This window comes from Polypterus senegalus, chromosome 5 (assembly GCF_016835505.1).
Source record: "Polypterus senegalus isolate Bchr_013 chromosome 5, ASM1683550v1, whole genome shotgun sequence".
NCBI lineage: Eukaryota > Metazoa > Chordata > Cladistia > Polypteriformes > Polypteridae > Polypterus > Polypterus senegalus.
This window is the reverse complement of record NC_053158.1, coordinates 207603859-207626151: the sequence shown is the minus strand read 5'-3', so window position 1 is coordinate 207626151 and position 22293 is coordinate 207603859. Positions and strand designations below refer to the sequence as shown.

At 45.1% G+C, this 22293-nt stretch overlaps 1 protein-coding gene across 2 annotated transcripts in view; it reads right to left on the bottom strand.

Moving 5' to 3' along the window:
- Window positions 1–2200: 2200 nt before the first annotated feature.
- The window catches only part of slc35b3 (solute carrier family 35 member B3), a 56513-nt gene continuing 36420 nt past the window's right edge, over window positions 2201–22293 (bottom strand). For both annotated transcript variants that reach the window (XM_039754034.1, XM_039754035.1), the window contains 3 exons: window positions 12016–12127; window positions 6788–6857; window positions 2201–2656 (listed from right to left, as the gene is read on the bottom strand). In XM_039754034.1, coding sequence (XP_039609968.1) covers window positions 2506–2656; window positions 6788–6857; window positions 12016–12127 — 333 coding nt within the window. In that variant the 3' untranslated portion in view covers window positions 2201–2505. The remainder of the gene's footprint in view (window positions 2657–6787; window positions 6858–12015; window positions 12128–22293) is intronic.

Below are 22293 nucleotides of genomic sequence, written 5' to 3'. Positions count from 1 at the left end.
TTGTAGTTAATTTGGTTCTTTTCTTAATTTCGTTGTCCTTTGGTTTCAGGACACAGGCTCTGCAGAGCACCAGACGTCTACCGAGAGAACGTTCAGCTGCGGCTTTGATGCTCCACCACAGGATGGAAAGGGCAGAAGAATTCAAGAGCAGGAAAACTTCACGAGGGACAATCAGGAAAAGTCAGATGGGCCGTACAACAGGACAAACAAAACCAAAACTCAACGTCACATCAGAAACGGTCACACTGGGGAGTGAAAAGCAGTCCCATCACATCACGTCACGCCTAATGGACAGGTGGGTCTGTCAGTCCAAACTTACCTGCCAGGCCTGAAGGTCACAAGATGGCTGCCACGTTAGTAACAAGCAGGCCTGCTGCAGTTTGACTGACATGGCACTGAGAGGTGAACAGTGTGAGGCCGAGTCCCCAAATACCTACAGACATGGTGGGATATCGTGGGGCATGCCACTAGCAGACTAGATAGGTGACGCCCCTAAGCCCACGGTGCCCCAAGACCATGATACCCCTTATGACGGGCACTCCGTGCTGGTAAACTTATTCTCGACCAACACGTGTGCCAATTACAACGTCATTTCTAAGAAGACGCTCTTGTAGGCTTTCACTTCCACAGCCCCCCAAGATCCAAAAGCAGCTGGGGGTGCCCGTTGTTATGGAGACAAACTTCTTCAGAAGGAGCAGGCGGTGACACAAAGCCTTCACTCGGTCAAACCACTGCATTTCAGGTACCCCTCATTACTCAGAGGGTAACAGTCAGGCAGGACTCCGCAGCCCCTCACTGGACCACCAAATGACATTCGTCTTTGACCCACAATGCTTTGAGATGACCCCACAGGACACATTCCAGTACCATTTAAAAAGTTTTATGACTCTTGGCACCACCACACCAAGCCCCGGGTTCAAATAATTTATTTTCCCAAACAACTTCACACAGGTTATTGTCAAGCACACACACACACACACACACACACACACACACACACACACACGTGCACAATTCCTTCTTCTTCTTCTCCTCCTCCTCCTCCTTTGTCCTCCACTTCCCAACTCTGACTCCCCAAATGAATGTGAGTTGACTTCTTTTACACAAGACCCTGGTGAACATCCAGTGCCAGGGCGTAGCCCGTGTCCTAAGTAGGGAGAGCTTCTTTGGGTAGTGCCCTCTAGTGACACCCAGGGATGATGACACTGTTGCCCTCTGAGACTACAGGTGTCCAAATTGGGAGCTGACCACAGAAGCAATGCCACCTCCTGTGTTTTTCTAACCTGTCCCAGTCCATCCACTGCACTCCAACTGCCCCAAATGGGATGGGAATCACTAGCCATCCCAGCCAGGCTGCTTCTTCCATTATGGCCTCCTTGCCAGGTAAGGGCTCTACTCTGTCGCACTCACACCTTGACCAAGGTAAAGGAGCCCAGTGGAATGTTCATGGGATTGGCAGCAGTGGTCAGAAGTGCCACTGGACAGACACCAAACTAGTGGCATTCCCAGCGTCCCCATTTAAAACAACCACATCAGCTCGTCTGTTTCGATTCACTCGCCTGCCCCGTTGGTCTCACTTCCACCCTCACGCTCATGTATGTCTCTCCGAGTGCCCATTTCTCCAACATTAGTGCGACTCCAGGCTCCTGTAATTCAGATCTCTGCCCGAGGACTGATGGTCCCCATCAGCGATTCTGAAGATGGCTTTATCAAATTCTACTGCATGTCGCCATTTAACAGTGGAGCTTCATCGTTATGGATGAATTCTGGAGTAATTAATGTCTTACACCTTTAAATCTGCGTAGAAGCCGAGGAGCTCCTGAATTGACTCTGAAACAAAGCATAGCTGGCGAGGCACCACGTCTGATTGTGCAACACGAGCAGTCAGAACCACCAATCACACACAGGCACCATTTTTAAAGGATTTATTTGCACGTCATGTTTGCCTAAGATGGCCGCTTCTGGAGTGGCATCAGTCCCAGTGTTCATCTGTGTCTCAGGGTGCCAGCCTGTGGGCACCATAACTCAAAAACTAATCGCTTCATGCCAATGAAACTGGGCACAATCAGTGTGTTCGTTAAACGTGGTGGGCCTATTGGTTTAAACCATTCCCAAGAGTTTGGTAGTTTTGGAGCACACTGGCCAGCCACATTTGAAGGTCTGGTGGACCCTGAATGATCACCTCACATTCCAAAACATCGTCTCTTAAGTACTGGCCTTGATTTATTGTCATTAAAATAAGAATCATTTATTAAAAAAGCACCTGATTGTAGGAACCTGAAAAGTTAAATAAGGTGGGGATCTGTAAAACGTAACAAAGAAGAAAAGGAAATCACCTGGTAGGCTGAAAAGGGAATCGGCCCAGAGAGCGGTTCGAGAGAAGAAGCTCCCAGTGCCATCAAATCAGCAGTTTCATTTTCCTGTCACCCAAAGCAGAGAGCCGGTCACATCCACTCAGATCTTTAGGCTTTGTGTTCAGAGGCCGATGCCCAGGAAGTCCACGGTTTACACCGTCTGTGACAGCAGCCTCACCTTTGGTCCCGAAAAAAGTCTCTTCTTCAGTTCGGCCAACGACGGCAGCTTCATCCTGTCCTTGTTCTTGCTGTAGACATTCAAGAAAATGCCAAAAACAACGATGAGGCCACTCCATACGTACCTACGTGGAGAAGAGTGAAAGGGGGGTGTCAGGATAGCCAATCAAAGCCCAATTCAGCATTTGGGGCGTCAGGACAGCCAATCAAAGCCCAATTCAGCATTTGGGGCGTCAGGACAGCCAATCAAAGCCCAATTCAGCATTTGGGGCGTCGGGATAGCCAATCAAAGCCCAATTCAGCATTTGGGGCGTCGGGACAGCCAATCAAAGCCCAATTCAGCAGAAGTAATCAGCTGCCTCCCCAAATAGACACCAACATGGCAGTCAGAGCATCCTGACAGGTAAAGGGCGAGAAACAGTTAACACAATAAGCGGTGCTAAGGAAGTCACCAAGACGGGAAACACACATCAGGACGGAGGGTAAGAGAGCAGAATCGGGTCAAAACCAAAACAGCAAACCCTAAAATGTAAAAAGGCACAAAACGTCCAAAACCAAAAGTCAAAGAGCGAAACAAAATCACATGCCCGTCTTTTAACTCAGAAAACTGGACATGTAGAAGGAGGTGTCACCATGTTTAATATAACTGAGATGACAATGATGATGATGTCACCACAGGATAGAAAATGGGGTGCCACTGACCACAGCAAATTGCACAAAATGGTGCCAACTGCAGCTACTATAAAATGAACACTTCCACCCACCATGTCACCTCTTAATCTTCAGATTAAACTAAAAAGGTTCAACTCCAACCCCACAGTCCTGAATCAGCCTTGCTGTCCTCCTCAGGTCCTTCTCTAGATCTACGGTGTCATTTTATTCTAATATGGAGACCAAACCTTGACACAGCGCTTCACATGAGGCCTCGCCAGTGAGTTACAGAGGGGCAAAAAAGTATTGAACATGTCAACGTTAAATTCTCAGTAAATACATTTCTAACTAGCTGTCCCCTTTGGCTCCGCCCACGTAGTAGTGACACAGGACAGCGAGGAGGGTCTCACCCAGCTCCCTACTCCTGACGTCATGCTAACCCCACTCCACTTGGCCCTCAGCCTCTGTTTAATCGCTCCTGCAAGCAAACTGTAATTATTAATGCGATAAGAGTCGTCACAAAATCAACCGGAATGTTCCAGCAAATTCTGGAAAAAAAAAGGGATCTAAATCCATGAAGTAGTTCACTTGTTCGCTAGCTAAGTGGAGGTTCCAACACATGGCAAGAGGTAGAGCGACTTGAACAGAGGCTGGCACGTGAATGAGGAGGGCCCTGACCGCCTCTACTGGGCCTGCTGCGTGTCTCTCAGATTCACGTAAATAAAATCGGTACTGCATGAGAGAAGTCGCAAAATCAACCGGAATGTCCAAGCAAATCATAGAAAAAAAAAAAAAACCTGATCTAAAGCAGTTAAACAGTTCTCTTGTGAAAAGTGGACAGACATACTGACAGACGTTTCATTCTACCTGTATATACAGTGGGTACGGAAAGTATTCAGACCTTTGTAACTCTTTGTTATATTGCAGCCATTTGCTAAAATCATTTCAATTCATTTTTCCCTCATTAATGTACACACAGCATCCCATATTGACAGACAAAAAAAAAGAATTTTTGAAATTGTTGCAGATTTATTAAAAAAGAAAAACTGAAATCTCACCTGGTCCTAAGTATTCAGACCCTTTGAACCCTCAGTATTTAGTAGAAGCCCCCTTTTGAGCTCATACAGCCAGGAGTCTTCTTGGGAAAGATGCAACAAGTTTTTCACACCTGGATTTGGGGATCCTCTGCCATTCCTCCTTGCAGATCCTCTCCAGGTCTGTCAGGTTGGATGGTAAACGTTGGTGGACGGCCATTTTGAGGTCTCTCCAGAGATGCTCCATTGGGGGGCTCTGGCTGGGCCATTCAAGAACAGTCACAGAGTTGTTGTGAAGCCACTCCTTCGTTATTTTAGCTGTGTGCTTAGGGTCATTGTCTTGTTGGAAGGTAAACCTTCGGCCCAGTCTGAGGTCCTTAGCACTCTGGAGAAGGTTATTGTCCAGGATATCCCTGTACTTGGCCGCATTCATCTTTCCCTCGATTGCAACCAGTCGTCCCGTCCCTGCAGCTGAAAAACACCCCCACAGCATGATGCTGCCACCGCCATGCTTCACTGTGGGGACTGTATTGGACAAGTGATGGGCAGTGCCTGGTTGTCTCCACACATACCGCTTAGAATTAAGGCCAAAAAGTTCTATCTTGATCTCATCAGACCAGAGAATCTTATTTCTCATCATCTCAGAGTCCTTCAGGTGTCATTTAGCAAACTCCATGCGGGCTGTCGTGTGTCTTGCCTCTCCTCAGTGTGTACAGGGATATCCTGGACAAAAACCTTCTCCAGAGTGCTAAGGACCTCAGACTGGGACCTTCCAACAAGACAATGACCCTAAGCACACAGCTAAAATAACGAAGGAGTGGCTTCACTACAACTGTGACTGTTCTTGAATGGCCCAGCCAGAGCCCCCCAATTGAGCATCTCTGGAGAGACCTAAAAATGGCCGTCCACCAACGTCTACCATCCAACCTGACAGGACTGGAGAGGATCTGCAAGGAGGAATGGCAGAGGATCCCCAAATCCAGGTGTGAAAAACTTGTTTTTTTATCTTTCCCAAGAAGACTCCTGGCTGTATGAGCTCAAAAGGGGGCTTCTACTAAATACTGAGGGTTCAAAGGGTCTGAATCCTTAGGACCAGGTGAGATTTCAGGTTTTCTTTTTTAATAAATCTGCAACAATTTCAAAAATTCTTTTTTTTGTCTGTCAATATGGGGTGCTGTGTGTACATTAATGAGGAAAAAATGAATTGAAATGATTTTAGCAAATGGCTGCAATGTAACAAAGAATGAAAAATTGAAGGGTCATCCAGGAGACATAGAGACATTTGAGATTTGGAGGGCAACTGGCTAGGCCTGGAAAACAGAGCCAGTGAAGTGACTGTTGACGATGACGACCCTATGATGTCATGTTATGTGCTGCTGCCAGATCAAATCAATTTCTTTTTGAAGATCAACACAGAGTGAAATTGTCACCCTAAGGTTTCTAGAAGAACACAAGGCCTAAATCAAAGGAAATTCCAGAAGACAAATCTGGAAAGGGTGACAAAGCCATTTTGGAGGCTCTGACACACCAGCACACCATAGCGTGTGTAATATCTCCAAATGGAGAACAGCGGCCTGTCAAAATGACCCCAAGGGCACTGTGAAAAGGACCCCAGCATCAGCTACGGTCAGTGTTCAGGACATCATGATAAGAACGAGCCCGGGGAAACACGAGATTGATTCAAAGTAGAAACCTCTCCAAGAGGAACATCAGTTAAAGAAACACCAAGAGGAACCCCCAAGCCTTATGGAGTAATGAGAGACAAGTCAAGTAGAGCCCTGAATGACACGGGACCCACTGTGCCTGGTGCTCAACAGGAAGAGCATCAGAGCTACGATAAAAGGTGGAGGTGGCAGTGTGAGGGTATAGGGATGCTTTGCAAGACTTTCCATTTTTTGAAGGAACCAGGAATTGTGCACTTGACCAAAATATTTTTAAAGACAATGTCTGCTCATGGGTCTGCGCGCCCTGGTGCTGAAACATCGCTGGTTGATGTAACAGGATGATTCGTCGAAACACAAAAGCAAGTCCAGAAGGTCTGGAGTGGAGTTGACTCATCCTGCAATGGGCCGGTGACACCTGCCGACCTACCAGTGGGTCTGAAATCAAGCAGTTGTGTGAAGAAATGGAGTTGACGTGACAGACTGAGATCAAATGATAGGAAGCGCTTAGCTGTGATTATTACTACAACAAAGAATGGCAACTATGGAGTCAGTGACTTCTTCACATGGGAGCTGGAGGTGTTGGATGACCTCACCAGCTCTTCAAATAAAGAAAGTTGAGATTTCAAACCTGACCTGTGTGTTCTCTCGGGCTCCCCTTCTCAAATACCAGAGGCCATTCATTATGTTACCTCAGTTAAATTAGAGGAGCAAAGGAAAGGAACAAAGGGTTTTACACAGCACGCTATTTTTATTTATTGCTTCTGGAATAAAAATCTAATCTAAATCTCACTCAACATTTAGTTTTCAGCCTTCATAAACAAATGAATCTCTGTTTAAATTGTATATTGAGAACACATTAAGGGTTAATAAGAATCAAAAGCAGGCATTTGATTTCACAGATACTTACTGAAAAGTGAATGGTTTTGAAAAGAACATAAAGGAGAGCACGATTGTCATCGCCTTTCTGCCAGTGGTCACTGAAATGACAAAAGACAAGGTATTCAGTCCAATGGAGCCAACTGACCAGCTAAAACACTGCAATATGATTTAATACAATTTCAGGTTTCAGAATGCCACCCAATGCCAAGCCCTTCTGGAGTCCCACTCTTAGTTTAGGAAATCAAAAAAGCCTCTTGGTCCAGAAATGCTTGGTCAGGTGACCCATGGAACCCAGAGTCAGATTCACAAACTGGCCGCTACTCAACTGCTGTGTCAAGGATGTGCCAAGACCTGAAAGAAGGGGCAGGTGATGACGTGTGGTGGACTTGCATGGTCAGTTCGGCTAAGGACTGGCGGAGCTGCCACGGTTCAGAGGTTACTTGCAGGGATTGAAGCATCAGATACACAATATGGCCAAAGGCCTGTGGACACCTGAGCACCACGCCTATATAAACGTGTTGGCCATTGTCACCTACGTGTGAGCTGGAGCCAGATAGAGGGCTTAAATAATAGTAGTACCACGCCAGACCAGGGGGTGGAGAGCTACACTAACTTTCTCTCTCCGTCCTCTGCAGACAATCCACAGGAAATCCCACTGCGTGTTGGCACCACCGATGATCTCACTTCTAGTACCGCAAACACTGATGACGTCACTTCCCGGCACCAGTGCCAATGATGACGTCACTTCTGGTCTCGAAGACGCCACTTCTGGCACTGGTGTTCCAGCTGACATCACCTCCGGTTCCAATGATGCCACTTCCAGTCTCGGCCTTTAAAGCCACCATTTTTCCAAACCCAAGTCAGTTCGGTTTTGGACATCGTGCCATTCACAACTCATGAAAAAGATACTCATTTTGCAGCCAGGGATATTATAGGGGTGGCTGCCCCAAACCTTTGATGTCCCCTGTCTCTTATTGTTACACCAACTCATGTTAAAACCGTGGGCACTACTATGGAGTCACCCTAAACTCGTCCAGCTACTCTGCAGCCATGACAGCCCCCACTGCATTGTGGGGTGCGTCTGTGGGATTTCACAAGCTGAGGTACGGATGTTGGCTGAGAAGAACTGACTCCCAATTGTCGTTCCAATTCCTCCCAAAGGTGTTCCTTATGGTTCAGAGTTTCGTGTAGGCCACTCGAGTTACTCCATGACTCTATGAACCATGGGGCTCCAGTCACGCTCAAACAGAAAAGGGCCTCCTCAAACTGCTGCCCTGTAGTTGGAAATGCACAGTTGTGTCAAATGTCTTTGTCTGCTGGAACTCATCACTGGAACCAAATCTTGCCATTATCCTATGTCCAGCAAACTCTGCAGTAGGCACTATGCAGTCCAGAAGGTAGCGTCCTCCTGGCATCCTCCACACCCAGATTCACCCATCAAACTGCACCGGAGTGTAATTCATCACTGCTTCAGAGTCCAATGGCAGCGCACTTCACCCAACTCAGCCGACACCTGGCACAGCACATGGGGATCTTGGGCCTGTGCACAGCCACTTGGCCATGGAGACTCACTACATGACGCTGCTCCAGACGTGCAGTTCTTATGTGGACGTCACTTTCAGAAGCAGTTTGGACCTCTGTTGTGAGTGATGGGACAGAGAGTGGGCCATGTTCATGCACTTGGGGGCCACTGAGCCAATGGAGACTGCATGTCTACAGTATGTGCTTGATTTTATGTAGCAGTTAACGACGGGTGCGGCTGAAACGCCTCAGTTCCAGAATTTGGAGGGGTGACCACATACTATTGGCCATACAGTCTACCAGACCAAGAGGTGAAAGGGGCAAAACAAAAGCAAATTCTTTTAAATGGGCAAAAGTCTTTAACAAAAGAAGCAAATAAACCAATCTGCCAAACTCAAGAACACTAGAAATGACACGGGAGGTCCCGACTACCATGGAATTCTTAACTGACCGTTCGTTACAAGATTTACCCACAAACCAGGATACAAACTAAAGCTCGTTTCCATCTCTATACTGGTGGTCAGTGGGTAGCAACTGGTGCCATTTATTAGTGGCAGTAGTGGTGGCTCTGAGGCTCGGGATCTGCACTGGCAATCGGAAGGCTGCCGGTTCGAATCCCGTAAATGCTAAAAGGGACTCTGCTCTGTTGGGCCTTTAAACTGCAACTGCCGAGCGCTTTGAATAGTGAGAAAAGCGCTATAGAAATGCAAAGAATTCTTATTATTAATTAAATAATTGATCACTAACAACAAAACGGCACAAAATGGCAAGTGTGTTCAAGAATAAGACACTAAAGGGCAATTAAAAAAAAAAAAAAAATTCAAAACATAACGTTAAAAATGTAGAAAAGTTGTCTGTGGCAAAATCTGCACAAAGGCCGAGTTCAAATTCCCAGGCTGAAGAGACGCAAATCTGACGTCTTCAGGGCTGTGTGATCTTTTCCAATCAGATGCGTGTCACTTATATGGGTGGTCCCAGAATGGATCTGTATTCAGTCTGTGGGCATGTGACATGACAGAACGGTCAGACTGGAATTCACGGCTTGTTTCTTTCAAATGGGCTGAGCGCCATCATCACCAGCCAGCATTGGCAGAGTGGCAACACAATGGAGGAGAACTACAGCTGTGACAACACAGTCAGGGTCCCACCACGGCTGGCTCCTTTACTGTACCCACATATCTCTCAGTGCCAGCAAAAGCTAGGTGTCTGGCATTTTGTCACCTGACAGCTGACCAACTGTCTGGCACCCTCCAGAGCAAAATGTGACACGTACACTGGCAACAAGCGCAACCATTGTGTCAGTTTTAATATCTTGCATCAGTCGCCTCTCATACGTGAACTTTTTTGTTGCTTGTGGCGCAGATGAATTGTGCAGGAACGTATCAAAGTGCGCATGCAAGCCGTTTCAGAGGACAGATGTGTTCACATTACACTTAAGACACAGTGGGTCACTTGTACTTGTGACTGTGAGCCACCAAGATGGGCAAATCGGAATTTAGCAATGAGGCTTGTGATCTGAACGTAACCAAAATCAGCAACCGCCACAGCATAAATACACCAAAAAACAAACAGTAACCGTACACTGCGTTAAGCGTGTTAAACTCGACCCCATTTTTCTTAATTAGAATTTAAAAACAAATTGTGACACAACCTGAAAACCAGTTGACTCAAGGAGATGAAATGCAAACGTCACGTCCGGGCCGACTCTGAATTCGCTCTTTCAAACTATTGTGTGTTCTTTAAGCAGCTGACCAATATGAGCGGCCAGCTCTGTTGTGATTGGGGCCTCTGAGATAAAGGACGCCTCCTTCACTGTGGGACGATAGAGAGGACGGTACGGTGAATTTGGCTTTGGAAGTCTTCTGCTAAAATTCTGCTGGTGCTGTTTTTTCAAGCCAGTTATTCAGGCTGGACGTGTGTTGTCATCTTCAGCACTGAGCTGCCATTTCAGTCATCTGAATGGTGGTGTTCAGGGATATCTAGAGCAAGGACGTGTGGTCGGGGAGTCATCACGAAAAGTAAAAAAACGAATAATGACAGCTTAAATTAAACGCATCCACAGGTCTGTGCTATAAATTTGTTTTCCGTATGATTCCAATAGTTTTGATCATTTTTTATAGTCAAAATCGCTGACTTTGCGCATTTCCTGTTCAAATACAGGAGAGAATTGTGAGGGGCGACAGCGACGAGCCTCACCTCCCCTCGGGCTGCGCTCTCCTCACACACTGACGGGGTTGATGCCTGCGAGTGGCGCGTGCCTGTCGTTGTCTCTCTGTATGTCGCCAAAAGGAGGTTTGCAGACACGTTTATTATACACTCTGACTCTGAATGTATGTGACATATTTTGTGTTTATGATCGGACATAAAACCGCAGTGAGAAGGCACAAGGCGAGTGAGGCTGACAGCACCGTGCCGCCCTGAAGGGGGCGCATGTGAGCCCAATAGGCGCTCGTCGCTGCTGGTCTTCTACGCTGAGGCGCCAATAAGTTAGCGATATCAGAAAGTCAAGTGCACTGCAGCACTCCTTTTATTTTTTGTTTCGACTGACGGCCAAAATGGAAGATTAAGATTTTTAAAACAAAATGAAAAATAAGGAGGACTTCAACAATAAAGTGACGGAGATTTTCGTGGAGACGTTTAGGCACAGGTTTGTTATCCTTCTGTGGGACAGTTTGTATTAAAATTAATCAAAGCGTCAGAATTAAAAGCTTTTAAAAACTTCTACATATTTCAATTAAGGTCCAAATTGAGAGCTGTTTTTCTTGTACACCGCTCTATACTTTCATTCATTTGTATTGAATGAGTTTGACTGTGAAATTGCAACGGCAAATACATGGAGGTTGAGGAGCAAATGCCCGCCCTCTCTCTCTCTTGCTGTTCTTTCTTAGCCAAATATGCGCCTCACCTGTGTGTGTAAAGAATGAGACATGAAACATCAGCAGTAGTCAGTGTGCCAGCTGAATAGTCAATCAGCGGCTCTTTGGGGTCCACAGATTTGAAGGAGTCACCAGCCATGAAGCTCACCGCCCCTCACTGGTCCAGAGAGCTTAGCCGGTGCCGTAGTTCGCCCTCACAGTACGCTTACTGGCCATTTTACCGGATGTGCTTCTGATTACACTCATGAATTTGGAGAAGACGGACGTCTTTAACTTTCAACTCAGCCCAAAAAGGAAAAGTGTGTAAATAAATTGCTTTTTATGAGGAATGCGAGGATCCCACTGAGCTCGATGTTGGGAAGGGTCCACGCCTGAAACAGAACAACTGTTATGTAACGGGTGTAAACGCTTGTTCTGTACTTTGTGCACTTCTCGTTATTCTCGTCATGTGTTGTGCACAGAGACAGTATGATCTGCTGGCCCTTTACTGGCACTAGATGTTAAAAAATGACGCTAAAATCTGAAAGGGCTAAAAATCCAAACACGGTCTGTTTGTTAGGCAAGACGGCAAAAAGAGAACAGACATTAGAGACACGCCGAAGACAAAAGGCAGCAGGGCTTTACCCTCAGTAGGCCATTCTGTCATCTTTACTGTTTAATCCCACTACTGTCTTTGTGATTGGATACGTTGGTGCATTCTGGGTCAAAGCTTTCACACGAATGCTGAATGCTAAAAGGTCAGAAACAAAAAATGTGAAAATAAATGGAAGAAATGTCCTTCATATAATGCAACTCAGCTGAGGCAATAAAAGACAGTCATTTCACTGGTGAAGTTTTACTATTAAATACTCTTTCTTACCTGTCACTGCAACAAGAGCACCGAAAAGCTTAATCAGGGCCAGGACAAAGGAAATGCCAAAATACCCCGTAAGGGAAAAGAGGAAGGCATAGCCGTACGTCTTCACAGGATGCTGCAAAATAAATAAGACGGTGTGGTCACAACTCTGGCAGAGGGGATGCACATCAGTGAAAAGGAAACATTTACACCTGGTGGTCTGGCAGCCTCCATTCACAACACATATAGAGTACAAGTAAAGGCACAAAGATACTCTCACACAGCGTTTCAGAAAAGAAATCATGACGAGAACACTGGGTGGGTTAGAACAGTTTAACAACCCACAGCGTGCATTAAGACCCCAAAATACTGAAGAAAGTTACAGCGGGGGGCTGCTAAGCTGGTAATATACGAGGTGCCCCTTCAGGTCTCAGCTTTGAAATGCCAGCTGAAGACTTTAAGATTAAAGCGGCACATATTGCATCTCCAATTGTCAGTCATTCACACAAAATTATAAGGAGCAACAAACACTGTGACCCTCCTGTGTGCCACCGTCCTACTGCCAGGCCATGGAGAGAACACACAAGCTACTGGGAGCCTTGGAATCAACAGATGAGCAGACCCGGTCACCATATTCTAGGGTTCATGACAGACTGGAGTGCCGAATGACCAGCTGGCCAAGGTCTCCATGACTGTCACACTGTCTCCCGTGGTCAGTCATGGCTGCCAGTGGACGCTGCAGATCTTTATTTCCCTAAGGATGCTGCTAACTAGAGTTTTTATTTTCCTCTTTTCTGTTGTCATTTCCTTCAACAAATATGTTAATGGCCAGACACTGTTAGGCTTCATTTACGTTAACCAATTCTGAACGGCACGTTTAAAACAAGCCTGTTTAAGTGGATTTATTATGTAATTAGCAATTCCTAAATATTGTAATCGTAATTTACCTGTGAACTTGTTCAGGCCCTCTGAGACTACACTTCGTGAAGGGTGCTGAACTGAGCCGTGTTCCAAAATACAGTGGAAAGCCCGAGGAGCGCAGGCCGTTGAAGATCCTCCACATTAATGCCAGGGCGGTGGAATAAGACAAGGGGGTCCTCATACTTTAGGCCACATAGTGCACAGGCCTCCAACGTGCAGTGAACTGCTCATCTCTTTAAATCCCACGTGCAGTGCCAATGTAGCGAGGCCACACTGAACGTTTGGGTCTCTGGTCACTCGACTGTGGTGTTGACCGTGTGCGGAGGGTCACTGCCGACGTTCCTTCCCAACTTAACTTTACTGAAACTTACAGCAGATTTTCTGTGATGGTCTGCCCTGACAAGTGAGCCAGTGCAAGCTGAACACAAATCCCCTGAGCTGGACTCCTGGATAAGGAGGCTATGAGCAATGGATGGACATGGAAGACCTTTCTAGGGCTTTTCACCTTATTCTAACATCTTTGGCCTTGTCAGACCACAAAAATGGTCATGAAATGGCACTGGAGTCACACAGTCACACATGACTGAACGGGGCTTTTCACGTGAAATGATTTGCACTGCGGCTCCTCTCCTTAATACTGAGGCCTGACCTTCCTCCCAACGTGTCAAAGGTCTTCCACTTCTTACTCTCATCCCTGACTTGTGTTCTGGAGGACAGGGAAAGCTTCTAAAATCTTTACTGGAATTGTGTGTTTGCATCACACGTACAGAAGAGCAGTGATTTGCGGAGTCGTGGCTCACCTGCACAACTATGACAGGGGCACACAATCAAATTTCAGAGGAGTAAAAGTGGGCAGCAGGGCTGAGCACAACTGGAGTCTCTAAAGTGAGTGGCGCTGTGGTGTATTGGGGTGCTTGGATCCCCGAAAGTTTATCTTCAGCAGTGTTTCTACAAACGTGTACCACCGGCACCTCACAATGTCTAACTGCCCCCAGGCTGGCATGGCCTGCTCTTGGTATTTGGCACAAGTGACATGCTGCCAGGTATTCAGATGTGAGTACAGATGTGGTTCTAGGGCTGCACCAATTAGTCGACGACTACAAAAAAATCATCGACGTGGATTTTGTTTATTGTCGACGCGCCATAAACAGAACCTTCAATAGAGACTCCGGTCACAAAGAGCCACATTGATTTTTGTGACTGCAATGCACTACATGAACGTCGGGGGGCAGTATCGTCGTTTGTCAAGACGCACACAGTCCTACCAACGCAAGCATCCTGGAGCTGTGATGCCGCCGCCGTCTCGAGAGGTAAGTTTTAGCGAGTAAAGTTATTGTCACGTGTTAACGCTGACGTTTGTACTATAATGTGTATATCAAGGTTTTGACAATGATCGTTAACCCTTAAACCGACACATACTTGGGGGTTAATGCACCCCTGGATGCCAAATACTTTTTAGCTGAACTTTTTAAGTAAATGTCACAATTCACAAAGAAAATGTGAACTTTTAACGAAACACGTTATTTTTTTTCATGCAAAGGGCATCACAATTACTGCAACGCTGATCATTTTACACGCTGCAAATGAACTGTAAAAACTATAAAAAACAAAAAAGCTACTGTAACACTCCATTAGTACATGTTCAATACGCCACTGGAGTCACTGCTGAAATTCAGATGATCACCGAGCCAACTGCACTTGAACTGGCCGCACACAAACACACAGAAGTAGACGCTGATGCCCGCAGGCTCGTCTAGTGCAGCGGCTCAATCAATCCCAGAGACAGTGAGGCTGCAGTTCTGCCAGGGCCCGCAGTGGTCGTGAGCTGGCTGCTCAACGAATATACGCCACTGACTGATCAGCTCTGGCGTGCTGGCAAATTGGCACTTAGAAACAAACTTTAGCTGGTTACGGAGTTCAATGAATGCACGTCGCCGAATATACTCGGCTTCGCTGTGCTTCCAAACTGCACTGGAAACCGACTCTAGCTGGTTGTGGCATTCAACAAATGCACTTTTCCGAATATACTTGGCTCCAGTGTGCTGGCAGTAATTACCGTGTTACATATTTTAGTCTGTTATTTTATTATTTTGAAATAATATAGTACATGATGTGATAAACTACAACACGTTTCTTTCAGAGTGTGATGATTAAAACATCTTTCTCTGTCTGTAAAATCATTCTTGTGTATTCCTGCTCCCTCCGAGCGTCTCTGCTCAGCAGCAGCTGGGAACACTGGCTCAAAGACGAGAGCCAGCCTCACACCAGAGCACGTCGAAAAGCTCACGTCCTGCACTGCAATCACGAGTACATGAACCGAATCTTTTAGAAACTCTACATTACTGATTTATTTTATTTAAATTGAAGCTTTATTTAAACTTTTGGACTTTATGGCACACCAGCGGCCATTTTGGGCGAAGTTAAATGCACTTTTAGTGTTTAAAGACTACGTGCACTGTAGTTTGTACTGTTTAATGTTTTTCTTTTTTATTGTGATGGTCACATGAATATAAACACATCTGATTATTTTTAAATTCATGTGTTTCACTGGTTGTTATTTTAATTTGATTACTATTCATTTTAATCGTGTTAATGCAGCGACATCAGGGTGACATTCGCAGGCAGACGGACGTGAGCAGATGAGCTAAGACAGGCACTGGAGCCCAGAATAAGATGTGCAACCACAGGTCACAGGCATCAGAATAGTTAGGCATGAAATAATCATGATTAATCGAAAAAAAAAAAAAAAATGAACCATTAGTCGACTACCAAAAGAATTATTATTTGCAGCCCTATGTGGTCGTGCGCACTTTACATTAAAGACAAGTCCCCACTGCTGCTCAGAACATCTTCCACGTCCCACACCCTTGAACAGGCTAAATGAATGAGAGGACAGCTTGATGGCACTCAGCTGCTTAACTAAGGAAGGAAGACATGAAGCTGCTAATCTCTCTGGGGAAATAAGAATGGGTTCAGAGCGTCAGTACTGCCACACGTTCAGAGTGCAGTGTCATTCTTGCTTGCATGTGCTAATAAAAAACCTCTGTCTACCTCACCTGTACCAGGAGTCAGTGCTGTAATGAAAGAAGACCCACAAATTCAGTGAACTTTACTCAGTTTGTGCTTTTATGATGCGACCAATCAGCGGTCAGTCACAGACATTTCCATACGCTGAGACACGCCCACCTCAGTTTGTGCTTTTATGATGCGACCAATCAGCTGTCAGTCACAGACATTTCCATACGCTGAGACACGCCCACCTCAGTTTGTGCTTTTACGATGCGACCAATCAGCTGTCGGTCACAGACATTTCCATACGCTGAGACACGCCCACCTCAGTTTGTGCTTTTATGATGCGACCAATCAGCTGTCAGTCAGACATTTCCATATGCTGAGACACGCCCACCTCTAGTGCCCATTCTGAGAGTGAAGCCGCTCCACTCTGTTCTGCGTTCGGCTGAAACAGGAACCGTCAGCTCTAACATGGACGGGTGGTCTGCCGCTCTGCTCTTTTCATGTCATTAATTGGGCCTCTGTATGCTGCTGTACCTGCCCAAGGAATCCCTCATCCCCCAGTGTACACTACAACACCACAAGTAAAATCAGAAAGGAAGACTTTATTTATTTATGATTTACAAAAATAAAAACTGAAAGTCACATAACTCCAAAATGGTATAAAAGACCACTGGAAAGAACATGGAGCTTACAATCAAGACCGTCTTTAAAAAAAACAAAAAAAACGAGATGTGCATCGAGCAGGCAAAAGCCGTCACTGTTTGCAGCGGAGGTGACTAATTATTTACTGGAGAATCTGATTTCACGTCTTAGTAAGTCCTCAAACGGATTTTGTTTCTAAAGCTGTGGCACCACATAATTTCCATGAGGGCTAATATGCCGTAGCCCCATTTGTTGGAACGCAACCGGTGAACAGATTGTGACAGATGTTAGCATTCAAGTGCTTTATAAATAATGCAAACCATAAATGGGAGACGGGCCGGGTCCCCTTACCAAACTGCGACACACTGCAGGGGTCATCAGATGTTATTAGATTTTCAGATTCTTATTCCGTTTTTAAATTCTAAACTAAAAAATATCAAGAACTCACGTCCCGTGAGACGAGACTTTGTGCTAAGAGATTTAACCAGGCCTGGGGCCGGAAATATAAGACAAAGAGTAGATGACAAAGACAGCAGCTGTACAGGCTTTTAAATGTTCGAAGCGCCACGCAAGATGCAGAGCACTTGGCACAGCAGCAGCTGATCGAGCACAGAGAATGTAAAAGTTAGGCCTTGTTCACACGGGCGTTAAAATCGAGCGTTTTTGCGTTCGTAGCGTCCGGTGAGCGCGGATCAAGCGCCGAGTGTTTTCTACATGTAGGAGTCAATGAGAGTGTTCACACGGGTTTTGGTGACGTGCGTTCGTCCGGCAGCGCGTTTATACGGCATCAAAAAAACGTTGCATGCAGCTTTTCTTGGCGTTCAAAACCCAACGAACGCAAAGAAACCGCTTCTAGTTCGTTTTCTGCGCGTTTATTTTACGCTTCGGAGGACCGGATATTTTATGTTTTCATATACAACATATATATATATATTTTCATATTGCTTATTTTATTTTGTTGCCTCATGTAATTTGTAAGCCATGAACCTATTAATTTATGTTCTAATATAATATTTGATAACGATTATGTAGGGGGGGCAATCCAGTGCATAACACCGGTGTAAGCGCACACTCGACTACTGTTTCCTTACCTCAAAGTGACAAGTAGTCTCTTCGGGGCTAACACCAAGTCGCATATCGGTTGATCGGCGTGCAATGTGGCATTGCCACCAGCTGCAGCAGACAATCAAAAGTTCAAACCGACATCCGACAGTAATTAAAAAACTTGCGCGGAAATTTTCGCATTTCTTCATAAAGCACAAAAAAACTTCCTTTAACCCGACGTTGTGCAGTCAGAGGATGAACCCAGTAGCGGCGGCGATTTTTTTCTCTCCCTACGTCGCCGTATTACGAGTATTTTTAAAACAAGATTAATATCTAACATAGCAAAATGGCCCATATTGAAAGGAGGCACCTCAAATAAAACGACAAGGGCTTTCATGTTTGTTTTGTTTTCTTATTGTGTCTTTCATTTTTCTATTCTTTAATATGTAAAGCACTTTGAGCTACTGTTTGTATGAAAATGTGTGACAGAAATAAACGTTGTTGTTGTTGTTCATATCCAGTTCCCGACACTGCCTCACAGGTTAACACACAAACTACAATTTGGGCTGCATGGTTGGCATTAGACAAAGACAAACGAACGTCGGTACAGAAGTCAATCGATCGCCACCACAAAATGCAACATAAACGTCTAGGACGTTCAGAGCAAGTTCGTTTATCCAAAAACTTAACGCCCGTGTGAACAAGGCCTTAAGGAAGGGGTTTGGGAGGAGCGACCGCGTCTCCTTGGGGTGCGTTCAGCCCCCTCCTTCACAACGCACGCAGCAGAGAAGTGAAGTGGCTGGCGTGTAGCACAGGCTGGGGGGGCTGGCGAGCGAAACAAGCAGGGGGTGAACCCGAGTAATTTAATAAACAGCAAAAAAAAAAATAAAAATCTGGAGTGTTCTCACCTCGACGTTCTCGTATACTCAGATATGAGGATGGAAACATGAGAAGTAAACCACAAGAAAAGGATTACATTTTTAGATTATCTATATTAAAGAACAATCAACAACAAATCAAATTCATAATATATTGAAAAATGACTATAAAAGTAAAGTTGAATAAACCAGACATAGAGGCTGCATGAATTAAAAAGTAGAGCACTTCTGGTTAGCAGAAACTGCTCCAAAGTTGAGAGTGCTAGGGTGTTGCAGCGTGTCAGCCATTTTGAATGTAGTGACAAGTCAAGTAAAGTGAGCCCTGGAAAGATTACAATATGGAGGCTTTGGAGGCAACTCAGGCGAGATGTTCAGGCCCAGTTAGCCAATAAAAGGGCTCATTTTACTTGACTTGTCACTACATTCAAAATACATTTTGTGCCCACTAGTTGTATGCTACCCATGGTTGACCAAATAAGTGAAAGTGCACTTATGTTATCGTGTTTACACACACAGAATGAATTACAAAAAAATGGTATTTTTCAGAACCAGGGAGGTCTAAAATGTTGAGATTCATGAAAATGTCAACAAGGAATTTTTGGATGATTCCAACATTTTCCCTACACGTTGTATATAAAGAAGTAAAAAAGAAAGGAAAGGAAGATGAATTCTAAATACAAATGGCCCACCGTCACCTGCAGGACTACCTAAATGTTAGGAATATTGAATGTCAGCCCATTGAAAAAAACAAAGTGTGCCCTGAGGAGACCCCAAGAGAGGCCTTACTCTGCTGAAGGACCCCCAGCCAGTATATGGCTGTGCATTTTAAGAGAGACCAGCGAGTGCTGAGCTCCCCAAAAGCAAAGGGGTCTCCCCCACCACAAAGAGGCCAACGGTGGGCGGTTTGGGGATTTGTGTATTTTGGACGTCTCTTTTTATTTTGAGCCAAATCACAAGTTTTCTTCCTTTTCTGTAGTCACCCTGGTGTGTATTTGAGGCAGAGCTTGTGGTTTGTCTTAATATAACAATATTTATTTATTGAGCTTCTGTAAAAAGCCCAATTTCCCCCTGGGGACTAATAACGCGTTTTCTAGTGCCTAGTTAGTGTATTCAGCACCTCACTAAGAAACACTTTTCAGTTCACCCAACATAATATTCAATTTACTAGGGAACAGGGGTAAAGAAAAAAAATTAAAATAAAATCTTAGATGTCCCACAATTCTCTCTTAAATGATTTGGCATTAAAGACTGAAAAACTCCATATGTTCACAGTTACAAAACATTTTAGATAATACAGTACAGTGTGAACAAAATCAAACAAACACTACTGTACTTCCTCAGAGAAATGGACTCTGGAACAATGGCCAAAAAATTAAATGATTGTTATTATTTGTAGAAGAAAATTTAAATGATTAGCTTTTGAAAAACACAACACAAGACACAATGCAAGTAATAAGGCAGCACCCCCTGGAGGTCACAGCAAGGAACTACAACCCACCTGAGGGCTCGTATGAACAACACCGCACATCCTCTCTCTGACGCACCAACACCGAGGACTTTCAAGTAATGACTGACTTAGCAGGAGTGTGTGATGAAACTTGACTGGGGGTCCTTTATACCAAAAGCTTGGATAACCCCTCACTGTGGCTGGGACAGCCAAGTCACAAGTGAAAAAGAAAAAAAGGTTGACGTGATTAGCTTCAAATAACAACACAATACACCAGAAGTGTGCATACGAACGTCAGCCATGACTGACAACAGTACCAGGCCAATCAGATCCACTCTTCATCTCGCAGGTGACCACATTAAAACACAGGCTGTTAATCCCCTCACGATCGAGTCGATCACACCACATGCAGAAGGGGTGACGGATACACAGCAGTGCCCCCTCATCTTACAGTTGGCAGGTAGGGCAACCCTTTCAACACTGCTAGTGGAAGTCACTGGCAGGGAGAAGATCGAGCAGCAGACATCCAGAACAAGGTGTGTTAGCAAATACTCAGCACGGGTTCGGATGAGGAAGGCCAACATGCTGGACGGACCCCTATGAGGAGCCAACAAAAGAATCTGACCAGAGAGGTGCACAGGATTTCATTGATCTGCACCCCATGAGAAGTGGGAATTCAGGGTTCAAACATGGGAACAAAGGGCAATGTAATGGCGAGGGTGATTGGGTGATGTTAGCAGTGGTGTCCAGCAGGGGTCAGTGCTTCTCTTTTTAATATCCATAAACAATCCGATGGGAACTGAATCTTGTTAGGCTTGCAGATGATACAGGTCAGGACACCTGCAGAAATTCTCAAAGATGGTTCTGCACTTGGAGGATGAGACAGAGGAGAGCAGTCAGGTGGAGAACCTTGAGAACTATCTGCAGTTCTAAACATCAGCAAAACCGAGGACCTGCTTACGGGCCAAGACGCCTCTAAGTCCGGTCACTAGAGGTAGTGAACTCCTACAAGTACTTGGGGGTCCTCATTAATGATTGGATGGACTGGTCTCATAATACAGAGGAACTGTAGAAGAAAGGGCAGAGCAGGCTCTTCTCCCTTGGGAGACTGCAGATGTTTAATGGTAGTGAGATCCTTCACATCTTCTACAACTCTGTGATGGCCAGTGTGGTGGGCTGGTCTGGGAACACCGCGTCAACAAGCTAATTATAGGGGCAGACTCAGTTATGGGGCACACTCTGCACCAGCTAGAGCAGGCGGCGCCAAATCCAGTCCTGGAGGACCACCGTGGCTGCAGGTTTTCATTCTAACCCTTTTCTTAAAGAGTGACCTGTTTTTGCTGCTAATTAACTTCTTTTGAATTCACTTGAACTGCGTTGCTCTTGAAGACTCACACCTCTTAATTGTTTCTTTTTCCTTAATTAATAGCCCAACAATAATGAGATACAAAATTAAAATAACTGGTGTCCATCATATAGTACCTGCAAATAAGGAAAGGTGAAGGTCTCAGGAATGTCCATCTGCTCAGGTCCCTAAAACATTTTAATGGCGTTCTTAGAAAGAGAAAAATCAGTAATTAAGTAAATGTCTGCTAATGCACCACAAGAGGAGCGACAAGCCACGGAATTAAAGAACGAGTTTAATTAACAGCAACACTCGGCGCATGATTAAGCAGCTGGTTGGAGTGAAATTGGTTGGCGTTTGAGGCCCTGACGTAGTTAGTCTTCTGTTGGCTCCCTCACTTCACATTTCATTATGGTTTGGGTGTCATTTAAAGAAAGAAGTGAAGCAATTCAGAGCAACAACTCTTAAAAAAGCAATTCAATTAAAATGAATTCACAAAGAAGTTAATTAGCAGCACAAACAGGGCACTCATAGAATGAAAACCTGCAGCCATGGTGGTCCTCCAGGACCGGACTTGGCGACCCCTGAGCTAGAGGTTCTAGCAAGGGAGAGAATGAAAACAAAGATGAGTGCCATTAAGAACAACGCTACACATCCTCAATCAGACACGCCAGCACTGAGGACGTTCAGCCAACGAAACATTAAGTAACAGTGTGTCAGGATACACAAATGGGGGGGTCCTTCATGCCAACAGCAACATGTACGTCTCTGGGACTGACAATTTAAAAAGTTGCCTTTCTTTTTAGCCATTTTGCTGTATTTTTAGACCATAGTTTGTGTGTGTGTTTGTGTTTTCTCTCTCTATCTATCCATCCCTTTATTCACTTAATGAGCTTCTGTGAGAGAATAATTTAGATGTAACAGTAAATATTTTGCTTTGCAGTGTGTACATTGAAATATAAGAATCGTTTTAGGAACAATACTGAAGAGTAAATAAAGAATGTACCAGA